Source organism: Phyllostomus hastatus, unplaced genomic scaffold (assembly GCF_019186645.2).
Source record: "Phyllostomus hastatus isolate PE091 unplaced genomic scaffold, TTU_PhHast_1.1 phas_contig_348, whole genome shotgun sequence".
In the NCBI taxonomy this organism is placed as follows: domain Eukaryota; kingdom Metazoa; phylum Chordata; class Mammalia; order Chiroptera; family Phyllostomidae; genus Phyllostomus; species Phyllostomus hastatus.
In genome coordinates, this window is record NW_025333860.1 from 7,716,763 (window position 1) to 7,737,948 (window position 21,186).

The following is a 21,186-nucleotide window of genomic DNA, read 5'->3' on the forward strand; positions in this document are numbered from 1 at the left end:
CTGCTGAACGGTAACTACCAGTTTTAGGTAATTTAACACTCGTGAAATTTATGTCTCTGATTGGTCAGCTTTACCTGGTTCTTGGACTTTTCTTTCTGCTGGAAGACTCCTGACATTTCAAACAGTTACTAATTTTAAAAACTCACCAACTTTACTTGCTACAGCCATATGCTAGCCCAGGATTCAGCAAACTTTTCAGTAAAGGACCAGATAGTAAATATTTCAGGCTTTCTGGGCCTTACGGTCTGTGTTGTGCCACTGTAGTACAAAAGCAGCTATAGATAATACATAAATGAATAAGCATGCTGTGTTCTAATAAAACTTTATGGACATTGAAATTTGAATTTCATAAGATTTTCACATCATAAAATATTATTTTTCTTTTTATTTTTTCAATTACTTAAAAAATTTAAAGCCATACTTAGCTCATGGGCTACTCAAGAAGCAGGCCATCGTTTGCTGACCCTTTTGCTAGGCTGGTCTTGGAAGAAGCTGGCTATTGATGTAGATTTTAGAGACTTAAATAATGGCAGTACTACATATACTGGATTTTAATTCTCATACTAGTATAAAGTTTTAGTCATGCATTCACAACTATTGAGACAATCACCACCACTATTTTTTGGATTAAAGCATAGATCATACATTTTAATATTGCTATCATGTTTTATTTTAACTTTTATTCTCACAGAGAATTGTGAAGCTAACAATATGGTGAATTATTTAAATGTTGTCTCTGATTACACAGTCACACCATTCTCCTGCAGAGAATAAAAACAGTACTCAAATGATTGACTGTAGTGGGATATACCTCTTCTAATGTAGAAAGGGAACGCACCTTTTAAACAGGTAAATAATGGACAATTCCAAAAAATGTTTTTCACTCCTAAAAAAGCAATTTGGCTAAATCAAGCCTAGCAACATTCCTTTCACCTAAGTGCACAGACGTGATAATCAGTGGAGTTTGGAAAATGGAAACAGAGCCCCTTCTTTAAAACCACAAAATAGCAGTATCCTGGTGGTTTCTTTTCATACTAACACAACATTCAAAATCACTCTTGCATCTTAGATTTTCACATCTCTTCAGACACAATGGTAAGTGGCAGACCTGGTATCTAAAAAGTCAACACAAATAAATTGGCCATTTTTAGCTGACAAATACTTTAAGAATACAACAGTTGGATCATAATTAAGCATGTGAGCATATTTCTAGCTTTCCAGTTTCAATAAATGTATTTATTATAGAAAAATAGATTTCTTCATGTAATAATTTCAAAAAACTAAATCTCAATGATTCAAAATGAAAAGTATCTGGTTAAACTGATGGTTGCAGTGAAATAGTCACATGACACAGTTTTGTACGCTGCAAACATTTTAATGATTATTGAGCATACATTTTGGAAATTTTTTACTTCAAACTGCAACAAGTTAAATAATTGTTTATAATATACAAAGAAAATACAATCAAAAGTAAAACTTGCTTTAAGTGTGCCTTGCATCTAGACCAGTGTTTTTGTTTTCTTTTCCCCTTCATATATCTTTATTTTTGAACTGCACAAACACACTTAAGAATTTGATCTTTATAGTACGGCATTTAGGAAATAAAAATATACTCCCACCTCAAAGAAATAAAAGGTTGTGCATGATTATATGCCAAACAAAGAGAGAACACGAGAATACTCTGATAGTGCAGGCATCATTAACAAGGGGGGGAAAAAAGCTTGAGATGCTCATTAACTCTCTATGTTTTACAGAAGCAGGATTTTTGACCAAATAGCTTAAAAGCCAGCAAAACAGGGATCGGTGATGGCAACTGTAGTGTATGAAGTATGAAATGACAAAACTTTACACAAACACACTGTTAGAAATTTACCAGTGAACACTGAAGATCTGAGAAGCGTTCTTTGGAACAGTCAAGTAGGACCACCTTATTCCAGTCACATAAGCCCTTGCAGCAACACAGTGTTCTGTGCTATATACTTGCTGGCTGGGTAGTTATAGGATTTGTTTTGTCATTAGCAGCTAACGAACTTATTCCACATGTTCTGAAAGCCTTAATGGTGGAGAAAAGGCAAGTGTCATTAGCGTGGAGGATCATATACTTCTCTTCACACAAACACAAGAGGCTTCCCTAGTATATTTAAAGTCTCTGATGTCTCCCATTGCACTTCAAAGCTCAATTGAGATGAAAGCCTTTTTCCATTGTAGCAGCTAGCAGGCGCTCTCTCATGATTTCCTCCGAAGAATATTCCGGCAACTTTAGATAATGTACACATGTATTCACTGATGGATAGCTTGCATCAGTAGCATCAACCTATACACAGAAAATTGAAAATAACATAAGACCACAGATTTAAATATTTCTTTCTTTTAATCATTAAGTAACTAAATTGGATTCCCCACTAGCTAGAGTTTGTACCTTGCGTACAACCGTGAGTCTGGGATGTAGGTTAGCCAGTCCACCTGGAGGTAGAGTTGAACAACCAGTGGTGAACTGCAGAAATGCTTTTCTTTCATCTGAAGACATGCCGCATAAAACCCTCACAAACCTCAGGAAACCAGGGCTAAAAGAAGAAAAATAGTTATACTGACTTGACAGCTGATTTAAATGACAAACACTACCAGTAGTTTGTAAGTCGGCAATTACAACCAAAACAATATCCACACGTCAGAACAACTGCACTGTCTAGAGACCCTTAGGTAAGTATGAAACAAGGTGACACAAACTCTAAAAACATCCTTCAAGCCCTGGCTGGGTTGCTCAGCTGGTCGAGGCGCCGTCCCATACAGCAAAAGGTTGCTGATTCGATTCCGAGTCAGGGCATGTACAGGAAGCAACTGATGGATGTTTCTCATTTCTTCCTCACACTGATGTTTCTCTTTCTCTCCCTTCCTCTGTCTCTAAAGTCAATACATATATCTTCAGGTGAACATTAAAATTTAAGAGAGAAATACATATATCCTTCAAGACTATTATACTCACTGAGAACTGAAACACTGATGGAGGATACGGATCAAACATGCAATAAAGCCAGCAACTCAGAAAAGCTCAAAATATCCTTGCATAACTTATCCAGATATGCCTAAATTATCAAAGGAGCATTCCATTCTTGTTACAGTGAAATAAACTACCATTATATGACAAAACATGTATGAATTTCATGACCATTATGTTAAACAAAAAGAAGCCACACCTTAAAGAATACATAACTGCAAGCAAAATTAATCAATGGAAATAGTGACTTTTAAAATTGATTTTAGAGAGAGGAAAAGAGAAACATCAATTTGTTGTTCTGTTCATTTACACATTCATTGATTGATTCTTCTATGTGCCACGACCGGGGATCAAACCCGCAACCTTAGTGCATGGGTCGACACTCTAAACCAACTGAACTACCCAATCAGAGCCAGAATAGTAATTTAATGACTAGAAAAGAACATGATGGGGAAGGGAACTTTCTGGAATTGTTCCTATTCTGGGTACCAATTACACAGTTGTATTCCTGTTGCAAAAATTTCTCCAGGCTATACATGCATTTTGTGCGCTTCTCTGTTAAACTTCAAAAAGTTTTCTTTAAAAAATGCTATACAGCTCTGACCAGTGTGGCTCAGTTGGTTAGGCATCATCCCACAAGGCTAAGGGTCACTGGTTCAATTCTCAGTCAGGGCATGTGCCTGGGTTGGGGGTTCAGTCCCCTGACTGGGTAAGTACAAGAGGCAACCAATTGATATTTTCTCTCACACTGATGTTTCTCTCCCTCTCTTTTTCCCTGCCTGCTCCTCTCTCTAAAAATAAATAAGTAGCCCTGGCTGGTGTGGCTCAGTGGATTGAGTGCCGGCCTGCGAACCAAAGGGCTGCTGGTTCCATTCTCAGGGCACCTGCCTGGGTTGCGGGCCAGGTCCCCAGTAGAAGGTGTGAGAGAGGCAACCACACATTGATGTTTCTCTCCTTCTCTTTCTCCCTCCCTTCCCATCTCTCTAAGAATAAATAAGACCTTTAAAAAAATTAAAAAGTAAAAGTTTTTTAAAAAAATAAAATGCTACATAAACAGTATCTTTTAAGTTTAAAATAGTTCATAATATCCTTTCATTTATATTAGTTTGGGAACTTTAAAAAAAAAACCTAGGGCCTTGTAGTCTTAAAATGTCATTGGTATGAAAAAAATTAGTTGACGGACTGTTCCAGATTAAAAACATCACAACAAAAAGCAACCTGATACAGGAGGTACAGGGCTGAAGAGAGTGCTATTAAGGACTTTATTAGACTATGGATGATAGATTAGTTAATGGTATAGCATCAAGAATTTGCTAGCTAATATGCATACATGGGAGAATATCCACTCTCAGAAATGTACACTGAAGTATTAAAGAGTGAAGGGACATGATAAATATAACATTCTCAGATGGTTTAGGAAAAGGTGTGTGTGTGCATGTATATAAAGAAATACAGCAAAATCTTAAGTACAGGCAAATCTGGACAAAAGATATATAGGGAATGCTTTCAACTATTCTTAAATTCTTCTATGAATTTGAGATTATTTGAAAATGTACATTTACACAATGGAATAGCACTCAGCTATTTAAAGAAGAAAAAGAAAATCTTAACCTTTTCAATAGCATGCATGGACCTGGAGAACATTATGCTAAGTGAAATAAGCCAGTCAGAGAAAGACAAATACTGTATGATTTCACTCATATGTGGAATCTAAGAAACAAAATGAACTAACAAGCGAAACAGTGACAGGCTCAGAGAGCAGGCAAACAGCTTCCCCCTGGGGAAGGCGGAGGGGTGGAAGAGGGATCTAGATGTGAGGGTGTGAAGGGATTGAGCAAAAAATACAAAGAAAGGGAGAGAAAACTTAAGAAACAGACAACAGTATTGATTTGGGGGGAAGGTTGGAGGGAGGTAGAGGAATGTATCAGGGGATAAACGGTGATGGACAGAGAGTTGAACACACAATACAGTGTATAGATGACGTGTTGGGGAATTGTGCACCTGAAACCTGTATAATTGTTAACCAATATCACCCCAATAAATTCAATAAAAAGGAAAAAAATAAAATGTTAACATAAAAGCAATAAAGCCTAAGAGTTTACAGTTTACCCAATTTTGAAAATAATGAACAATTAAAACAGTGAGAAAAGGAATCTGAACTTAGCCAAGACTCATTTGTCTTTCTGTGTAAACTCAGTCTTACTAATGGATATGCTTCTTGATAAGTGTGAGCTTTAACTGCTTTCTCGCCTACTTTACAAATGTAATTCACTGGATCAAAGTTCTTTAGATACCATCTACCATTTGACTTGGAGCATAAATGATTTTATTTTAAGCCCTGGCTGATGTAGCTCAGTGGATTGAGCATGGGCCTGCGAACCAAAAGGTTGCTAGTTCGATTCCCAGCCAAGGCATATGCCCGGGTTGTGGGCCAAATCCCCAGTAGGGGGCGTGTGAGACACAGCCACACATTGATGTTTCTCTCCCTCTCTCCTTCCCCTTCCCCCCTCTATAAAATTAAATAAAATTTTAAAAATAACCAACACATACCTGTCACGTGTATAACCCAACTTAGGTTCAGTATAATTGATAATATCCTCTGCTGCCCAGGATGGTGACTGGTTTCCACAAAGGATCATTTGGACTTCTTCATGGCTAAAGGAACTTAATTTCTCCATTGGAAAAACTTTATTAAACCCATCTACATTATGTACACAGAAAAAAAAACACAACTGAGTTTTTAAATTACAATTTCAAAATACCAAATTTTAAATCAAAATATTAATAAATGTTTGAAAATATATATAGATTAAATAGCTTGAAAAAACTATGTTAGGGTTTAAAGTGAAACCTCTGCTCAATATCACAAATGTGAACAGAGAATATTCAGTCACTATGGTCAGCACCAAATTCTAATTTCTCATTGTACCATATAAGCCAACCAAAGCTATCTTTTCATTTTCAAAATCAGTTAGTTTTGAAAGGTCTAATTTATTTGCTTCAGTCTTCACCAGAACTTAGGTTCTAGCATGGTTTAATTCATCTTGATCATGTAATATGGAAAGAATGCAATCTAATGACCACTAACAAATTAGGAAATGGACCCAAAAGCCCTCCCCCGTAAATCAGAAGTAGCAAGTTGAGTGCATGCGACAGCTTGCCAACGTTCCAACCTGTTCCAGGTACTGTGCAGGACCATTAGGAAGACAAAAAACTAGAGGGCAAATCAGGAGATTATCAGCAATTCTTGACCGAAGCAGTACTTTAATTTCAAATGCCTCAAAGTGAAAGGAAAGAGATTAAGCAAAAGAGACTGAAAATTTACCTCTAAAGGCTTCCATCTGTTTCTGAATACCCGTATGCATACAAAAGTCAAACATCAAATCCACATACTCTTCTGCATTATCCATTGTTACCATCTGCAAAGAAAAAACTGCCAACATTATTGTTTATATCTAGGAATATTTCAGTAGCACCTAGTACAACTGGCTTAAGTAAGAGGACGATTCTGAACTTAAAACTGTATCAAAAGCAAAATTTTTACCTCATCTTCACCACTTGGCTTGAGATCCACAGCTGTAAAACCATATATTCTTGAGGAAGGGCAAAACTGGAAATTTAAACTGGAAGGACAAATAAGGATTAGATTAAGATTCAGCTACCACTGGTACTTAATTCTTATAACATCACCACCAAAATCATGAGCCCCCACTTCTCCAGCAAAATACTCAGTATACACAGTACTAGCTTAGATAGTAAGCATCAGGCATTTTTAAATGTAAATCCTGCCCTGTTTGGTGTGGCTCGGTTGGTTGGGTGTCATGCCATGAAGCAAAAGGTCATAGGTTTGATTCCTAGTCAGGGAACATGCCCAAGTTGCAGGGTCAGTCCCCAGTCAGGGTGCGTGTGAGAGGCAACGAATCAATAGTTCTCTCTTACTCTCTTTCTCCTTCCTTCCCCTCTCTCTAAAAATAAATAAAATCTCTTTTAAAAGTAAAAAATAAATGCAAATCCTATACACAAAAACTATTAGGTCAACCTGTTACCTAACCTGGCTTTGCAATAATGCACAAAACCACCACCTTTCCATATTTCATTTTTGTGTTATGGCACAAAATGAATGAACTAAAGATTTTTGCAATAAATTATAGCAACATGTTTACAAGATTTTTTTTCCACAAGAAGAAATTATTGCTTCACTGAAATTATTCAGTCTGTGCCACCACCCCACCCTCTATCAAACTCTGAATATAAGGGAGGGAGGGAAGGAGGGAAAGGAAGCAAACTTTGTAGTCACCCCAAAACCATAGTAAAACACACCAAGGTTATAATACTTATATATATAAATTAATAGAATTTTATTGAAATTCTTATGGCATATGAGTTAGTTAATGCAGCCATTGGGAATAAGGCTTACTTACAGAGCAAGCTGCTTTGAGCTTTGCCATGTAGGCTACATATTAATTAGCTAATGTATCTGTCAAAATATTTTTGGCTTTTGACTTTTCCATACCAGATATATACATTTATCACATCTGACAAACCAGATAATCTTTCAGAGATTTGTTGATTAATAAACTATATTCTGGTATTCTGAGTTATCTGTATAATACCAGCAAATCAAAAATTCAAATCACTAATCAATATTTCCTGCCCTGGCCAGGTAGCTTAGATGGTTAGAGAGTCATCCCAATATACCAAGGTTGCAGGTTCAATCCCCAGTCAGGGCACATATAAGAATCAGCCAAAGAATGCATAAGATAAGTAGAACAACAAATTGGTGTTTCTCTCTTCCTTCCTCCAAAATAAAAATTTTTAAAATTAAAAACAGCAATCAATATTTCCTATAGTGCATTATTGTTCTTAACAGCCTTTTACTGAAATAATGCAAATTTATGGGGACAAAGAAACAAAAGTTTTAGAACTTATTCATCCATTAGGTTGAAGAATGTTTATATAAAGCTTACCCTAAGTCCTCTATGCTAAGTGGAGGCCCAGATCCTGATGGATTCTTCAGCACTAGTTCCTGTAATTTTGTGTTCTTCTCATCTTCAGAAAGACCTCTGTTGCTTAAAATCTGGCGTCTCTTGATGGCAAGGTCTTTAATTTCTTTTAAAAATCTGGCTCTGTGTGGGTTTACTAGTTCAAAGTCTTCCCAAGTTAATATTCCATTAAACCAAGCTGGGGGTTTTGGTTTGGGGGGATCCAGAATAAATTCTGATTTTGAATCCTCTTCAAAGCTTCCGACTGAGAGTGAATCATGACCTTCTTCTGTAGAAGCTTCAGACTGACTTTCAGTACAGTGTAAGTCTCTATCACCTCGTGACTCATAAATCAGTTTACTGATATTGCTTTTAATGTCACCCATACACATAAGTTTAAAGAAAGGTTTAGAAATAGGCAAGTCCACAAGTCTATTGTCTTGAATGCATTTGGCCAGGAAAATCCCAAGGAAATGAAAGAGTTTTGTGATCCTTTCAAGCTCATCGCTATCTTGAGGAAATGGTGCCGTGAACAGTCCACATGATCTCTGCACATAGTACCCAGGAGGTTTCAACCCACCTCCAAGATCAACCTAATTTTTTAAAGGAAGAAATGTAAATAAAATTAAATATCAATAAACATTAAACATCTTTAATTTAGCTATCTAAAGGTATTTAGATACACATTTTATTAAATTATTTTTTGCAACTATTATCCTTCAAAAACATTTTAATATCAAGATTATTGAATAATAAAGGTTCAAAAAAACCTGGCTTATGTCCTAAAAGCATAACTTATTTTTAATAATTTCTAAAAGCAAAATCACAAATTAAACCATAAAATGGAAAATAAATCTTACATGACGGGACTCATCATCTGGAAAGTTATCATCACAAAGCCAAGCTCCCAAGTCAGTTCTTTGGAATTCTGCTGCCACCAGAGCATAAAACTCTAATGTAGGTCCTAAGCCAGTTCCTTCTTCTCCTAAAAATTCAACCTAAAATATGAACAAATAAATTATAGGTACAAGTGAGTTTAAGTGATCCCATTCTTGCCATAATTAGTCATATCCAATCCAGTAATATAGTTGTTTTATAGCAGCAGTATAATATAAGCAACATGGAAGTATTTTTCATTTTCTTTGTACATTATTACATGTCTAAACACTGTGGTGAACACTATTCATAAATTTACTTCTCCCAACAACTGTACAAAATAGATAGTAGTTTCTTTTCATCCATGGGGGTCTATGTTCCAAGACCCCCAGTAAATGCCTGAAACTGTGAGTAGTACCAAACCCTATGTATACTGTATTTTTTCCTCTGAAAACTTTGTAAGTTAGGCACAGAAGACTAACAACAGCAATAAAATATAACAATATACTATAATAAAAGTTATGTGAATGTGGTCTCTTTCTAGATATTTGATATCTGAGATAGCTACTAAGTGACTAACAGGCAGGCAGCATGTACAGCGTCGCAACACCAGACAAATGCATGATTCACAGACGGCACAATATTGCATCATGCTCAGAACAGGGATAACTTAAAAGTTATGAATTGTTCATTTCTGAAATGTTTCATGTAATATTGTCAGAGGAAACCGCAGAAACTGAAACACTGGATGTGGGCAGACTTCAATATGTGACCTCCTTTTCACACCAGAGGAAACCAGATTTCAGATAAAGAGGTTAAATAATTTGCTCAAGGAAATGATGTTTATAGATTTGTATATGTCTATGTAACGATAAAACCTAAACTCTTCCACTTACTTCTAACTTTAGGTAATCACTTTAGAGGTTTTTATCTGTACTCTACCTGTTTAAAAAATGATTTCAGGCAGCTTACAAAGCACACAGTGCATAGTAAAACTAAATAAGTAAATAACTAAGGATTATTTCTTTAGGTTAGAGAAATATATGGGTAAAAAGAATAAGCCTTATGCATTTTCTAGAGATATATTAATTGAGATCATCTATGATCCAAAAGATACACCAGCTGGTTCAAATCTGTTGGCAGGACAAATAATTCTTCCTGAAGAATTAAGGAAGAATTAATATGTATATAAGAAATATATATATTATGAATATACATTGTAAGAAATAACATATACATAACATATAATCAACAATGCCCACAATAACACCAGTATCATAAATATATTGAACTTCATACTGCCATTTGTTATAATTTCTCTCAATATAGATCAATTATTTAATACCAAGCACAATCTAAATGAAACAGTATTATAAAACAGTGTGTTCCAAAAATGGAGATATCTAATAGCATAGCTTACATAAAGGTAACATTTAGAGTATCAAAAAGAATCCTTTGTTAGTACTATTATTTGGTCGAGGCTTTGCTAAGAAAAAGGTAGGTCCTTCAAATAGCCCAAGCATTTCCCCATCTCAAGAGTGAAGATATCATTTGCTGCTCATTAAATCACAAGATCCTGATACGGAGGTGAGTTGACATTCTCTTATGAAAGATGCTCTGCCAGAGGAGGCCTTTGCAAAGAGGGCAGAGAAATTCCTCTTCACTTCTATCTAATGTAATTTTTAGGCAGTGGAATATATAGACTGGCTGGTTCTCTGTCGTTCCTGCACAGAAACAAATTTTACATAAGGTACCTCAAGAACTGATTTCCGATCTGCATGGATTTGCATGACGTTCTCAGCCCATTCCATCAGTGATTCACCACGTGGAACTTTTACTCTCTCATGCTTCAGACGACCAACTCGAAACTCTCCAGGATCATCTCGCCTTACACTACTTGTGGTCCTTGTTCTTTCCACAGTGGCTTCACGTCGGTTTTGTAACCACACTATTGCTCTGAAATAGAAAAATATCTATGTAGCTGCAGCATACAGCAACAGTTGAATGTACCTACTAAACTAGTACATAAAAATACATTTCCTAACATCAGAGAAACTAAAAAATGGTTAAGCTATCTTTATTACCTTGATACAATCTAAAAGTCACCATGAAAATGGTATTGCGATTTTGGGAATATATTCTCAAGACTTGAGATCTTACTTCCAGGTATGTCCAATGTTTAGCTCAAACAAACTCTAATAAACTCTTAAATTTTTTTAAAATGATGGTGTGATTTTAAAACATTTTCTTTTCAGCATTGCAGAGCTAACACATCTAGGGTAGGAGGAAAAATCTTAAACTAGGAGTAAGATGAAAGATCTACTCTCATGTATATCACAATTTTTTGGTAATGTCAGGCAACTCAGCCAAGTACTCTGAGAATCAATTTCTTCATCTATAAAACAGAAATCATAATCAATGCTATTTAAACACCAGCCCTGAAGTTGTGTGTACAAATGCTTTGTAAAGGGTATAAAATGATATATCGATGTAACTTATCAGGAAAACAAACAGTTCCATTTTAAATTATAACATTTTTACATCTATTAGCTAGATGTACTTTGAGCAAAACAGCCAGAAATTCCCACCCTCATAAAACCTTCATCTAGTGGAAGGAAAAAAGAAAAACAAAACTAAGCAAAATATGTAGTATATTAAATGGCCAGATGGTAGATGTATTTCCATGCTATGGAAGCTATTTGCAAGCATTTAATTTGGTATTCCTGGAAATTTCAGCAACAGGTAATTTATGTATGCTACTTAAGAACTATACAGTATATACTGATAGAAAACCATATAGTAGGCTCTCTGTATCCATGGATGTGGAACCCACAGGCACAGAGGGCTGGCTAAGGGACTTGAGCACCTGCGGATTTTGGTATCCACAGGGTTCCTGGAACCAATCCCCAGCAGATACTGAGAGGATGACTGTACTGCAGCCCACACTATTCCAAGAGTCCAATCCACACTACTCCAAGACAGCATATGTCCAGCTGGAAACCAAGTAATATTTCAATGTTGATAACTTAAAAAAAAAAAAAAGATAATATATTCTCTTCATCAGTCTTGACATAAAATATATTTTGTACATTTTGAGCTTATCTAACATTAAAAAAATATTTGAAAAATATAAAAGGATACACTCCCTACCTTGATGCACCAAATGCCGTACACGTGAAATAAAGTTGTCTAGTTTCAAATGGTATAAGAAAAGGACACTTGCTGGTTAATTGTTCGCACCAATCTGGCAGAGCCCCACTTGCCAATGCCAATGGTTCCTGCAAATTAACAAACAACAATGTCTCAGGCAATTATTTAAAAAGACAAAAGGGAGTCAATTCTTAAGTGGAATCAAATGAATTCAATGAACCGTAAGGCCCAAATCACTGAATCAGAGGGAAGGGAGAGATGGTGGGAGGTCATAAAGGAAGGAGAGGCAATACTTGGACCAAAGGTTACGGAGTTAAAAATTTATCTGATTTTATTACCTCAATCTGCTGCAAAATTTTTGTTGTAATTTTTTTGCTAGTGAATTCATCTGGTGGGAAAGTAAACTGAGGCTGCTCATCACCTTCTGTAAAATAAATGAAATTAATAAAAATATAGACTGATTTGTTTTTTTCAATGCCACAGAAATGAAAAGGCTTCTTACAAACCTTCTTGGGATATTCTTGAATAAGGGTCACTCGCAACTATATACAGAATACGTAAAAGCTGAAGGACGTCTTCTACTCCACAAGAATTCTGTCCATTGCCTGCTTTGGCCTGAGGCTGTTCTTTTGTCAAATTAAGAATATCACTATTTTGAAGAGTAGAAATGGCTCCCTGGTTTAAGCCAGACTTTGTTCCATGCTCACAAAAATCCTGAGGAAATAATTAGCAAAACTAGCCATTAATCACATTTTCAAGAAAAGCAATGTATCATCCTGTTAGTATTACTTTGAAAAGACTGGAATTTTTCAAATTGCCCTCTTTTTAAATAAAAACAGTATCACCCAAGTAAAAACTTCATGTGTTCTAAACCATTAAAATTCACAAATAAAATAAAAGCACTATAAGCCACAGTTAAGACTATGCACTAGATTTCAATGCCACAAACCATATTTAAAATTTTAGTAGTGGCACATTAATGTTAATTCAATATCATTTTAAGTATGTCCCAATAAACTGCTCTTCCTTAAGAATCTTTAAAAGCTGCAAAACAAAGCACAAAGCTATTCCCAATGAAAAGAGTTTTTGATGCTAATATATACCTTATATGCAGCTATGAGCTGAGAACAATTTCTGTTTTTCCTAATACTTTTATTAGTGCCAGTTAATTTCCAGTGGCGCAGGAAAGCGGCGTCTGCATTCTTCTGCAGGTAGGTTATCAAGTCATTCTTTGGTAATTCATCAGTGCCAAGGTACTGTTCCACATGCTCTACAGACCAACAGCCCTACAACAGCAAAAACCAAATGTCGGCCTTTTCTGATTATAAAATCTGTGCTATTTTACATGCATTACAAAAGGTAGCTTTAAGATCATGCACTTAAAGAATTCCACATTAGTGATTTTCCCCTCAAATGTGCAACTGAAACATTGTTAGTTTTTCTTTGTCTTTTTTTCCTAAATAGCCAAGAATAAGACCCATTTTCTAAATATAACTTACCATTTTTTCATTTTCTTTTTCCTTGTCAGAATCCTTCATTTCTCTGTACATGATTCTAAACATTAAGATAATACTCAAGTTAATTCATAAGTCAAATGACTTGTGGTTATTTCCATTTAGACTTCAGTTTTAAAAAATATATTAAGTGATGCCATTTGTTAGCCATATACTTATTACATTCAACAATGAACTCAGGGAGAACTTATATGAGAAAAAACATTAATATCTGTTAATCAGTAAAAAGTAGCAGAGATCATATTCTGGAAAAGGAGTTATGGTTTAAAAATTTAGCATTACTGCAAAGAAAATATAAATAAAATGTGGAAATTTTAAAGATATGAAATAACATGTAAGGGAGTCGAGATCAAATTTTAAACTCTAATAAAAATTGATGAAGGAGAAATTGGCACGATAACCTCCTGTCCTATCTCAAAAGGACCTAGATTACTTTATTGGCCATTACTTAAGATTGTCAATGTTAAGAGAACATCAGAAAAATATACTAGCAAATGTAAAGTCACATAAGGATAATGATAAATTTATTTATTTTGTATAAATATAAGTGGATTGGAATGTGCATGCATGAACAATGATGACTTCACTGTACTAGTGAGTGGAGGTGGTAGACACCATTGAGTGAGTATGTGTACTGTGTGGCCATCACATTCAAAATGACTGAGTGAGTAGAACAACGAATCTACGTCAAATTTTGCATTAAGCTTGCACATTTCTCTGTGGAAACTATGCAGATAATTCAGAAGGCCACAGCTATGGGCAACTGGGGACTGGCAGCTTCATCACAACACACCTGCTCATGTATCACATCTCGTGCAGAGTTTTATGGCAAAACATCAAATCACTCAGGTGACTGAACCCACCTACAGCCCAGGTTTGGTGCCCAGCAACCTCTGGCTTTTCCCAAAACTAAAATCACCTTTAACAGGGAAGGGATATCAGGAAATCTTGATGAGATTCAGGAAAATACCATGGGGCAGCTGATGATGATTGAGAAAACTGTGTGAGGTCCCAATGTACCTACTATGAAGGGGACTGAGGAGTCACTGTCCTATGTACAAGGTTTCCTGTATCTTCTTCAATAAATGTCTCTATTTTTCATATAACATGGCTGGATACCTTCTGGACAAACCTCATATTATACAGCATAAAATATTTTATATAAATAATTATTATAGGTAATATTGAGCACCTTCTCCATCATAGAGTACTGAAACACTTTATATATATTAATTCATTGATTCCTCACAACCACTCTCATTTTACAGATTAGCAAAGTGAGGTACTAAAATGTTAAATAAATTTGCCCAAGGTCATTGATAATCATTTGTTGAATGAATGAATGAATGAATGTATGAATGAATAAACAAAAATGGAGGTAAGTTTAACTCACAGACCCCCAAACAAATAACAAGTAGAAAATATTTAGTATTTCATACACAATCCCAGTGAAACAGCTGAACAATTATTATATAAGGAATTAGTTTTGATTATTTCTGAAGTTCCTTTCAGTTGTAAACCTTAACCTTTGTACATCCTGGGTCAAAAATGATCTTATCTGTTCCTATAAGCCAACAACAAAAATAAAATCTTTTCTGTTCCTATAGTCCAAATACAGAAATATACTGCTTCCTGGCTCATATACTATGAAAATACATACTTAAAAAATTAAATTAAAGTATCTTACGTGTATGTTGGCTCCCAAATACGCCTAAGTTTATCTGATTTCACATTGCCATTACAGGATAACTGAAGCAATTTTTGTACATAGTAAAAGATGGTTGATTTAAAATTAGTGAGTGGTAATTCAACCTCACGAGTTGTTCCAAGACCCGTTACTTTCAAAGTGAGGGCTAATCGAGGTGATGGAGTACATTCAACTTCTTCCAAGAGTTCTGAATGCGGTGTTCCTAAAAATGTGAAAAACGTGAAAAACAATTACACTAAAACAAGCCATCCAGAAAGAACACGGCACTAGGAGACATGGCTACATGAAATCTAAACACTTCTATCATATATTAGCTAATAATGTCAGCTACTAAAGAATCTACTGGCCTCAACATTTTTATTTTTACTTTTTTTCAAATGGGAATAATGCACCTAGGTTAAAGACAAAGTATAGAGTATAACATACATATGATATGAATCTCTCATTTTTATTAGGAAACATGCTAACTATATATTTTGGAAACATCTTTTTATAAATAAGAAAACTAAAAGTATTCATATTTCTATATAAAGAGAAAAACCACATACTTTGGTCAATGACCTGTCAACATTTGCTTATACTGAATGAGTGGGTTGTGCAGTAAACACACAATCAGGTTCATAGTGTATTTGGTGGTATACTCTGTTCTTTTTTATTAGCACAGGAATCTTTTCCCCATATCATTAGATAAGAGATTTCTAAAGTACTTTAGTCACTGCATGACATCCATTGTACCTTTAGTCAGATGCCCTTCTCTGAGTCTGACCCTCCCTTCTCCCTCTTATTAGGTAACTGGTCATCACAGTGGGGACAACCAGATAATCCAGGATAATCTCCCATCTCAAAATCCTTATTTAATCATATCTGCAAAACCTCTTTTGTCATGTAAAGGTAACATATTCATATATTCTGGAGGTTAGGATCTACATTATCTTTGGGGAGCCATCAGGATCCCTACCACATGCAAACCAGAGCTGTACAACATAGAGTTGCCACTGAGGCTGACTCCGGAGGCCCTAACTGAATCCTTTATACAGCTGTTCAGAGTAAAAGATGAATAGAAATAATCCTTAGCAATTTTGATCCAGTAGAAAATAGAATACAGATTATCCATCTTTAAATGAAGCCTTGCTTTTACAATTACACAAATACAAAACAGTGTTTTTAAAAGACTGTATTCTTTTTAAAAGTCTATATTTTTTAAAGACTTGTAGCTGGTAAGAGTTTTTTCCTAAAAACTTTTATTTATAACCTGCATTATTACTTTTCTAATTGTATATAATTATCTTATTTGGTATCTGTTAAAATTAATTCACAAAAACTAAAATGTATGTACCTGGGGGTGGAATTTCTAGATCAGTTGTCTGTTGGACATTAGTACGACCTGGTCTAGGATCAAAAGCAGGAACCAAAGCAGAAAACTGTCGCTTTAGCACATAATCATCATCCCACGTTCTCCGGCGTCCTCCTTTAGTTTCATACTCCTCTTCTTCCTGTTAAAATAAAATTTCACATATAAACATTGTAAAACTTCATTATTGTGAAAGTGATGTACTGTCTATAAAATAAGGTACATGTTTAAGTTCTTTATAGCTATTATACCTCCTTAGCCATACTTCTTGAGCACAAAATGAGCCAACATAAACATAAGTACCTATACTTCTTAACAATTTAAGTGCATCAAAAGTAAGCTGCATTAGTGTTGGTTACACAAATCTACATGAGATAAAATGACAAAGAACCATATCCACTGTACCAATGTCAATGTCCTGGTTTTCCTGTTGTACTCTAATTGTGTAAGATGTAATCATTGGAAGAAATTGGACCAAGGGCACAGAAAAGACCTCTCTATACAATCTTTGCCTCTTCCAGTGAACCTACAATTATTTTTAAATAGGGGCTTTTAAAAAAAAATGTAAACTGCATTATTGTACACTGTATTGAATTACATACAAAAAATACATATAATGCTTTGGAGTTGCTTTAAGTTATTATGGGACAAATAGATCACACAAGTTCAACAAAGTGTTGCTAACTTAACATCACTTCCTGAATATCTGAAAATTTCCATAATCAAAGTTTTTATAAGGAACATTTTCTCCTCTCCTTCACTTTTAGTATCAACAAGAGATCAATGAATTGTAAATATTGTAAATGTCTGATGTAATAATTTAAATGATAATTATGTACATACTTAACATACATAGCCCCTTATATTTGGAACATATAACTGAAATTAACTTTTACAACAAATCATATTGACATTTGACAGCTCTAGAGCCAGAATGTCTGGGTTTTCATCCTGAAGTATCATCCAATACTTCTATGTGTGAACTTTAAAATCACCATCTGAAAATTGGAGCTAATAATAACTATCAAAGGGTGTTAAAAGGACTAAATTAGTTAACACATGTAAAGTATTAAAAAAACTGCCTAGCACTTAATCAATAATCAATAAATATTATTGGTTATGTACTAATGGACTAATGGAAAATAGACTAATATTACTACCTCTACTAATACTATGAAAATTATAAGTCTTGGATAATAGCTATTAACCATTTTAGTACATATTATTGCTAACCAAAGGTCACAGGGAAGAGATTTATTTGAGAGGGGAAGGGAGAAAGAAAGAAGGAAAGAAACATCAATGTATGGTTGCCTTTTGTACCTCTCCCCTGACCCCACACCAGGGACCTGGCCCACAATCAGCCATGTGCCCTGGCTGGGGATCGAACTGGCAACCTTTTGGTTTGCAGGCCAGCACTCAATCCACTGAGCCACACCAGCCCCGGCTAGACAAGAGTTCTTGAAGATGACCAGGTATTTGCATTTCAAAAACGTAGGAAAGAAAACCAACCTCCTTCTAGAAGGATTTTTGTTTCATCAGGTGAAGGGGCAGAAAAGCAGCATGAGTTTAAAATGCCACTCTCGTCTCTGCATTGAGACATGGGGAAGAGATTCCAAGAAACTCTTGTATGCATTATACTAGAGCTATCTGGACTCTATCTGGAATATAGAATCCAAGCAAGTTGAGGAAGTTTCTTTGTGTTAACTCAAGGGGAAAAAATACAGTGTAGGGAAGATAAATAAACTGGAAGTTATTACCTGCTCCCCAATAGGTCGACTCCCAGCTCCCGCAGGAACCTGTGGCAGTTGTGAGGTGACAGCATGATGTGTTACATCAGAGCGGGAACCGGCTCGCCGCTGCAGGGATGGACGTCTCAGAATCTGAATTTTTAAAATGTGTACAGACATGTCTAATTATTTGATCTATATATATCCTCATTCAGCCTTGACCTAAAACTATCAACCCATATTACCAAAACTGTCATAAAAAACCTTCATATTCATTAGCCCTCTTCGTGTTTTAAATTCATCATGCATTATATACTAACCTTCACAAGAAATATGCTAATATGTAATTTCTTAAGCACCATATTAAAAACATTTGAGTTCTTTGCCCCATTAAAACTCAACTTATTAAGGTCTTTGAAATCTAATAACATTTTACAAAAAGAAATAAAAATATACATTATAGTAAAGAGTATTTTCAGGTAAAAGTTCAATTCAAAGACAATTATAGTGGCTAACTATTGGGACTCTGGTTCATATTGCCTAAGCGTAGATTCCCACTCTTCCACTTAACTCTTATTAATTAGGGCAAATTACTTTTTCTATGCCTGTTCCTCATAGCTCTGCCTAAGGACTGATAAGAACACAGATACTGTCTTCAAACCAGTAAGTATTAAAAAATTCTATGTATAATTATTGCAGAAGAACCATGAAAATTATATTCTTTAGGATTAGTGCAGTTCTTCATACTTTTGAACATGTTAAAACATTGGCATGTGACATTGTAGTATTTTTCAAATATAACAACCAACTTATTTTATTTTAGAAAAGAATCATAAATGCTCATATTAAAAGCATTTTTCTTAATTCACCACATTTTTTCATAATGGTACCATTATTTCCTTGCTTTGAAGTTTTAACTAGGACTTTGCTTTTTCTCTATTCATTTCTATTATTAATATCCTATCTTAGTTAAGAGAATGGGGGACTCTCTCTCTACCATAACCTCCTCGTATTCTTGGTCCTCCTGATTGTCATCTTCATTTTCATCATCTTCCTCATCTGGCTCAGGCAAGTCCTCGTCATCATCTAGTTCAGCTAACAGAGTACTAGCACGGCAGCTGTCAAGGAAATCTAGAAAACATAACCAACAACCTTACTCTCAACACAATTAACAAAGCATAACAAAATAACTTTGTGTTTTGGTTTTTCAAAACAAAGGTAAAATTCAAGAGACAAGTATAAAGACCACACTTAGTGATGCCACCTTTCTTCTACCACACATACAAGATAACTTAGTAAATCGTCACAAGCATGGCAGAAATCAACAAAATATAACCATAAACTAAATCCAAATCTACAAAATCATAATATAAAAGGGCAACACTATAGTCTATGTTAAAAATAACAACCATCATTATCAATCTCTGCATAAGTCACAGTTAGCATAACATGGTGGAGAAAGAACACTTCAGAGTCACTCACTGTCAACAAATACCTACTGAGTACCTACTATGGGCCAAGAATTGTATTAGGCACCAGGCATATGTAGAGTTGTGAACCACATAGTTAAATACTTTCTGATGACATGTTATTTTTAACTATAATAATGACATAGACGTTCATACAGTACGTCAAAAATGTATTTGGTAGTTGGGATTGGGATTGTGTTTTTATGGCTTTGGCCACTGAAATGGTTGTAATGAGTTTTATTGGGAGTAATTTTTTCTAATATATAAAGATGTTCATGTCTTCATTTTCAGTTGTTATATACTGGGCCATCCTAAAGATATTTCCAGACGCTAAACCTTGGAAGGAACATAGCCTGCTCACTTGCAGGCTCACATTGTTGCCCACCACCTGTCTGTCTCTCTCTCTTCCTCCCTCTCTCTGTAGTATATATATATATCTTTTATAGCTACACAGCCATGAGTCACATAACAATGTTTTGGTCAATGACAGCAACAAAACACGTATCTGATGGTGGTCCTATTAAGATTATACTGAAGCTGAAAAATCCCTATTATCCAATGAAGTAGCTGACATAATGTCAGAGCACAATGTAGTACTCGTGTGTTTGTGGTGACAGTGGTGTAAACAAACCTACTGCATTGCCAGTACAACACGTACAATTTGGTACAGTGTATAATATTTGATAAGGATAATAAATGACTGTGTTATTGGTTTAAGTATTTACTTACCATATACTTTTTATCATTAGAGCATACTGTTTCTACTTATAAAAAGATTGGCTGTAAAACAGTGTTACACCAGCAGCAGCCTCATACATCTTGTGTTTACCACATCTCTTGATTATTTTCTCTGTACTTCATCTAATTTCATGTTTTATGAATTTAGTGTAGCCTAAGTCTACCCAATGACTCCCCCAGAGCAACTTCTAGTCCTGTAAGTTCTGCTGGAGGTTTTAAAAATCTTTTGTAGTGTATTTGTGCTGTACCTTTCCTATGTTTACATATGTTTAGACAACAAATATTTGTTATTGTGCTATAACTGCCTGCAGCATTTAATACAGATGTACAGCCTGGACAATAGGATATACCATATAGCCTAGGTGTAATAGTAGGAGATATATACACACACACCATTTAGGTTTGTGTAAGTGCACGCTATCATGATTGCACAAGGATGAAAATGCCTAATGATGTACATATCAGAATGTATCCCAAATGTTAGGCAATGCATTTCTACTGCTGTAGTAAAACAGAAATGGTCTGAGACCCCATGGAACTTACAGGGGAGAGGCACTTTTTTTTTAAAGATTTTATTTATTTTTAGAGAGGGAAGGGAAGGGGGGAGAGAAAGCAAGAGAGAAAGAGAGAGAAAAACATCAATGTGCAGTTGCTGGGGGTCATGGCCTGCAACTCA

At 35.2% G+C, this 21,186-nt stretch overlaps 2 protein-coding genes across 8 annotated transcripts in view; one reads left to right on the forward strand and one right to left on the reverse strand.

Moving 5' to 3' along the window:
• Positions 1-21,186, forward strand: part of AP4S1 (adaptor related protein complex 4 subunit sigma 1) — a 68,820-nt gene that overhangs the window by 43,297 nt on the left and 4,337 nt on the right. The window contains exon 6 of one of the 2 annotated variants that reach the window (XM_045841267.1): positions 18,922-18,953. The exons of the other annotated variant lie outside the window; for it this stretch is intronic. Coding sequence (XP_045697223.1) covers positions 18,922-18,938 — 17 coding nt within the window. The 3' untranslated portion in view covers positions 18,939-18,953. Of the gene's footprint in view, positions 1-18,921; positions 18,954-21,186 lie in introns of those variants that run through there. 2 annotated transcript variants of the gene reach the window in all.
• The window catches only part of HECTD1 (HECT domain E3 ubiquitin protein ligase 1), an 89,178-nt gene continuing 69,351 nt past the window's right edge, over positions 1,360-21,186 (reverse strand). For 4 of the 6 annotated variants that reach the window (XM_045841247.1, XM_045841251.1, XM_045841249.1 and 1 more), the window contains 17 exons: positions 19,301-19,434; positions 18,334-18,456; positions 16,562-16,718; positions 15,205-15,427; positions 13,503-13,557; positions 13,107-13,289; positions 12,510-12,717; positions 12,342-12,427; positions 12,004-12,131; positions 10,608-10,809; positions 8,838-8,975; positions 7,963-8,570; positions 6,540-6,618; positions 6,321-6,414; positions 5,546-5,696; positions 2,420-2,564; positions 1,360-2,314 (listed from right to left, as the gene is read on the reverse strand). In XM_045841247.1, coding sequence (XP_045697203.1) covers positions 2,177-2,314; positions 2,420-2,564; positions 5,546-5,696; positions 6,321-6,414; positions 6,540-6,618; positions 7,963-8,570; positions 8,838-8,975; positions 10,608-10,809; positions 12,004-12,131; positions 12,342-12,427; positions 12,510-12,717; positions 13,107-13,289; positions 13,503-13,557; positions 15,205-15,427; positions 16,562-16,718; positions 18,334-18,456; positions 19,301-19,434 — 2,852 coding nt within the window. In that variant the 3' untranslated portion in view covers positions 1,360-2,176. The remainder of the gene's footprint in view (positions 2,315-2,419; positions 2,565-5,545; positions 5,697-6,320; positions 6,415-6,539; positions 6,619-7,962; positions 8,571-8,837; positions 8,976-10,607; positions 10,810-12,003; positions 12,132-12,341; positions 12,428-12,509; positions 12,718-13,106; positions 13,290-13,502; positions 13,558-15,204; positions 15,428-16,561; positions 16,719-18,333; positions 18,457-19,300; positions 19,435-21,186) is intronic. The other 2 variants (XM_045841248.1, XM_045841250.1) reach the window with 2 other exon arrangements.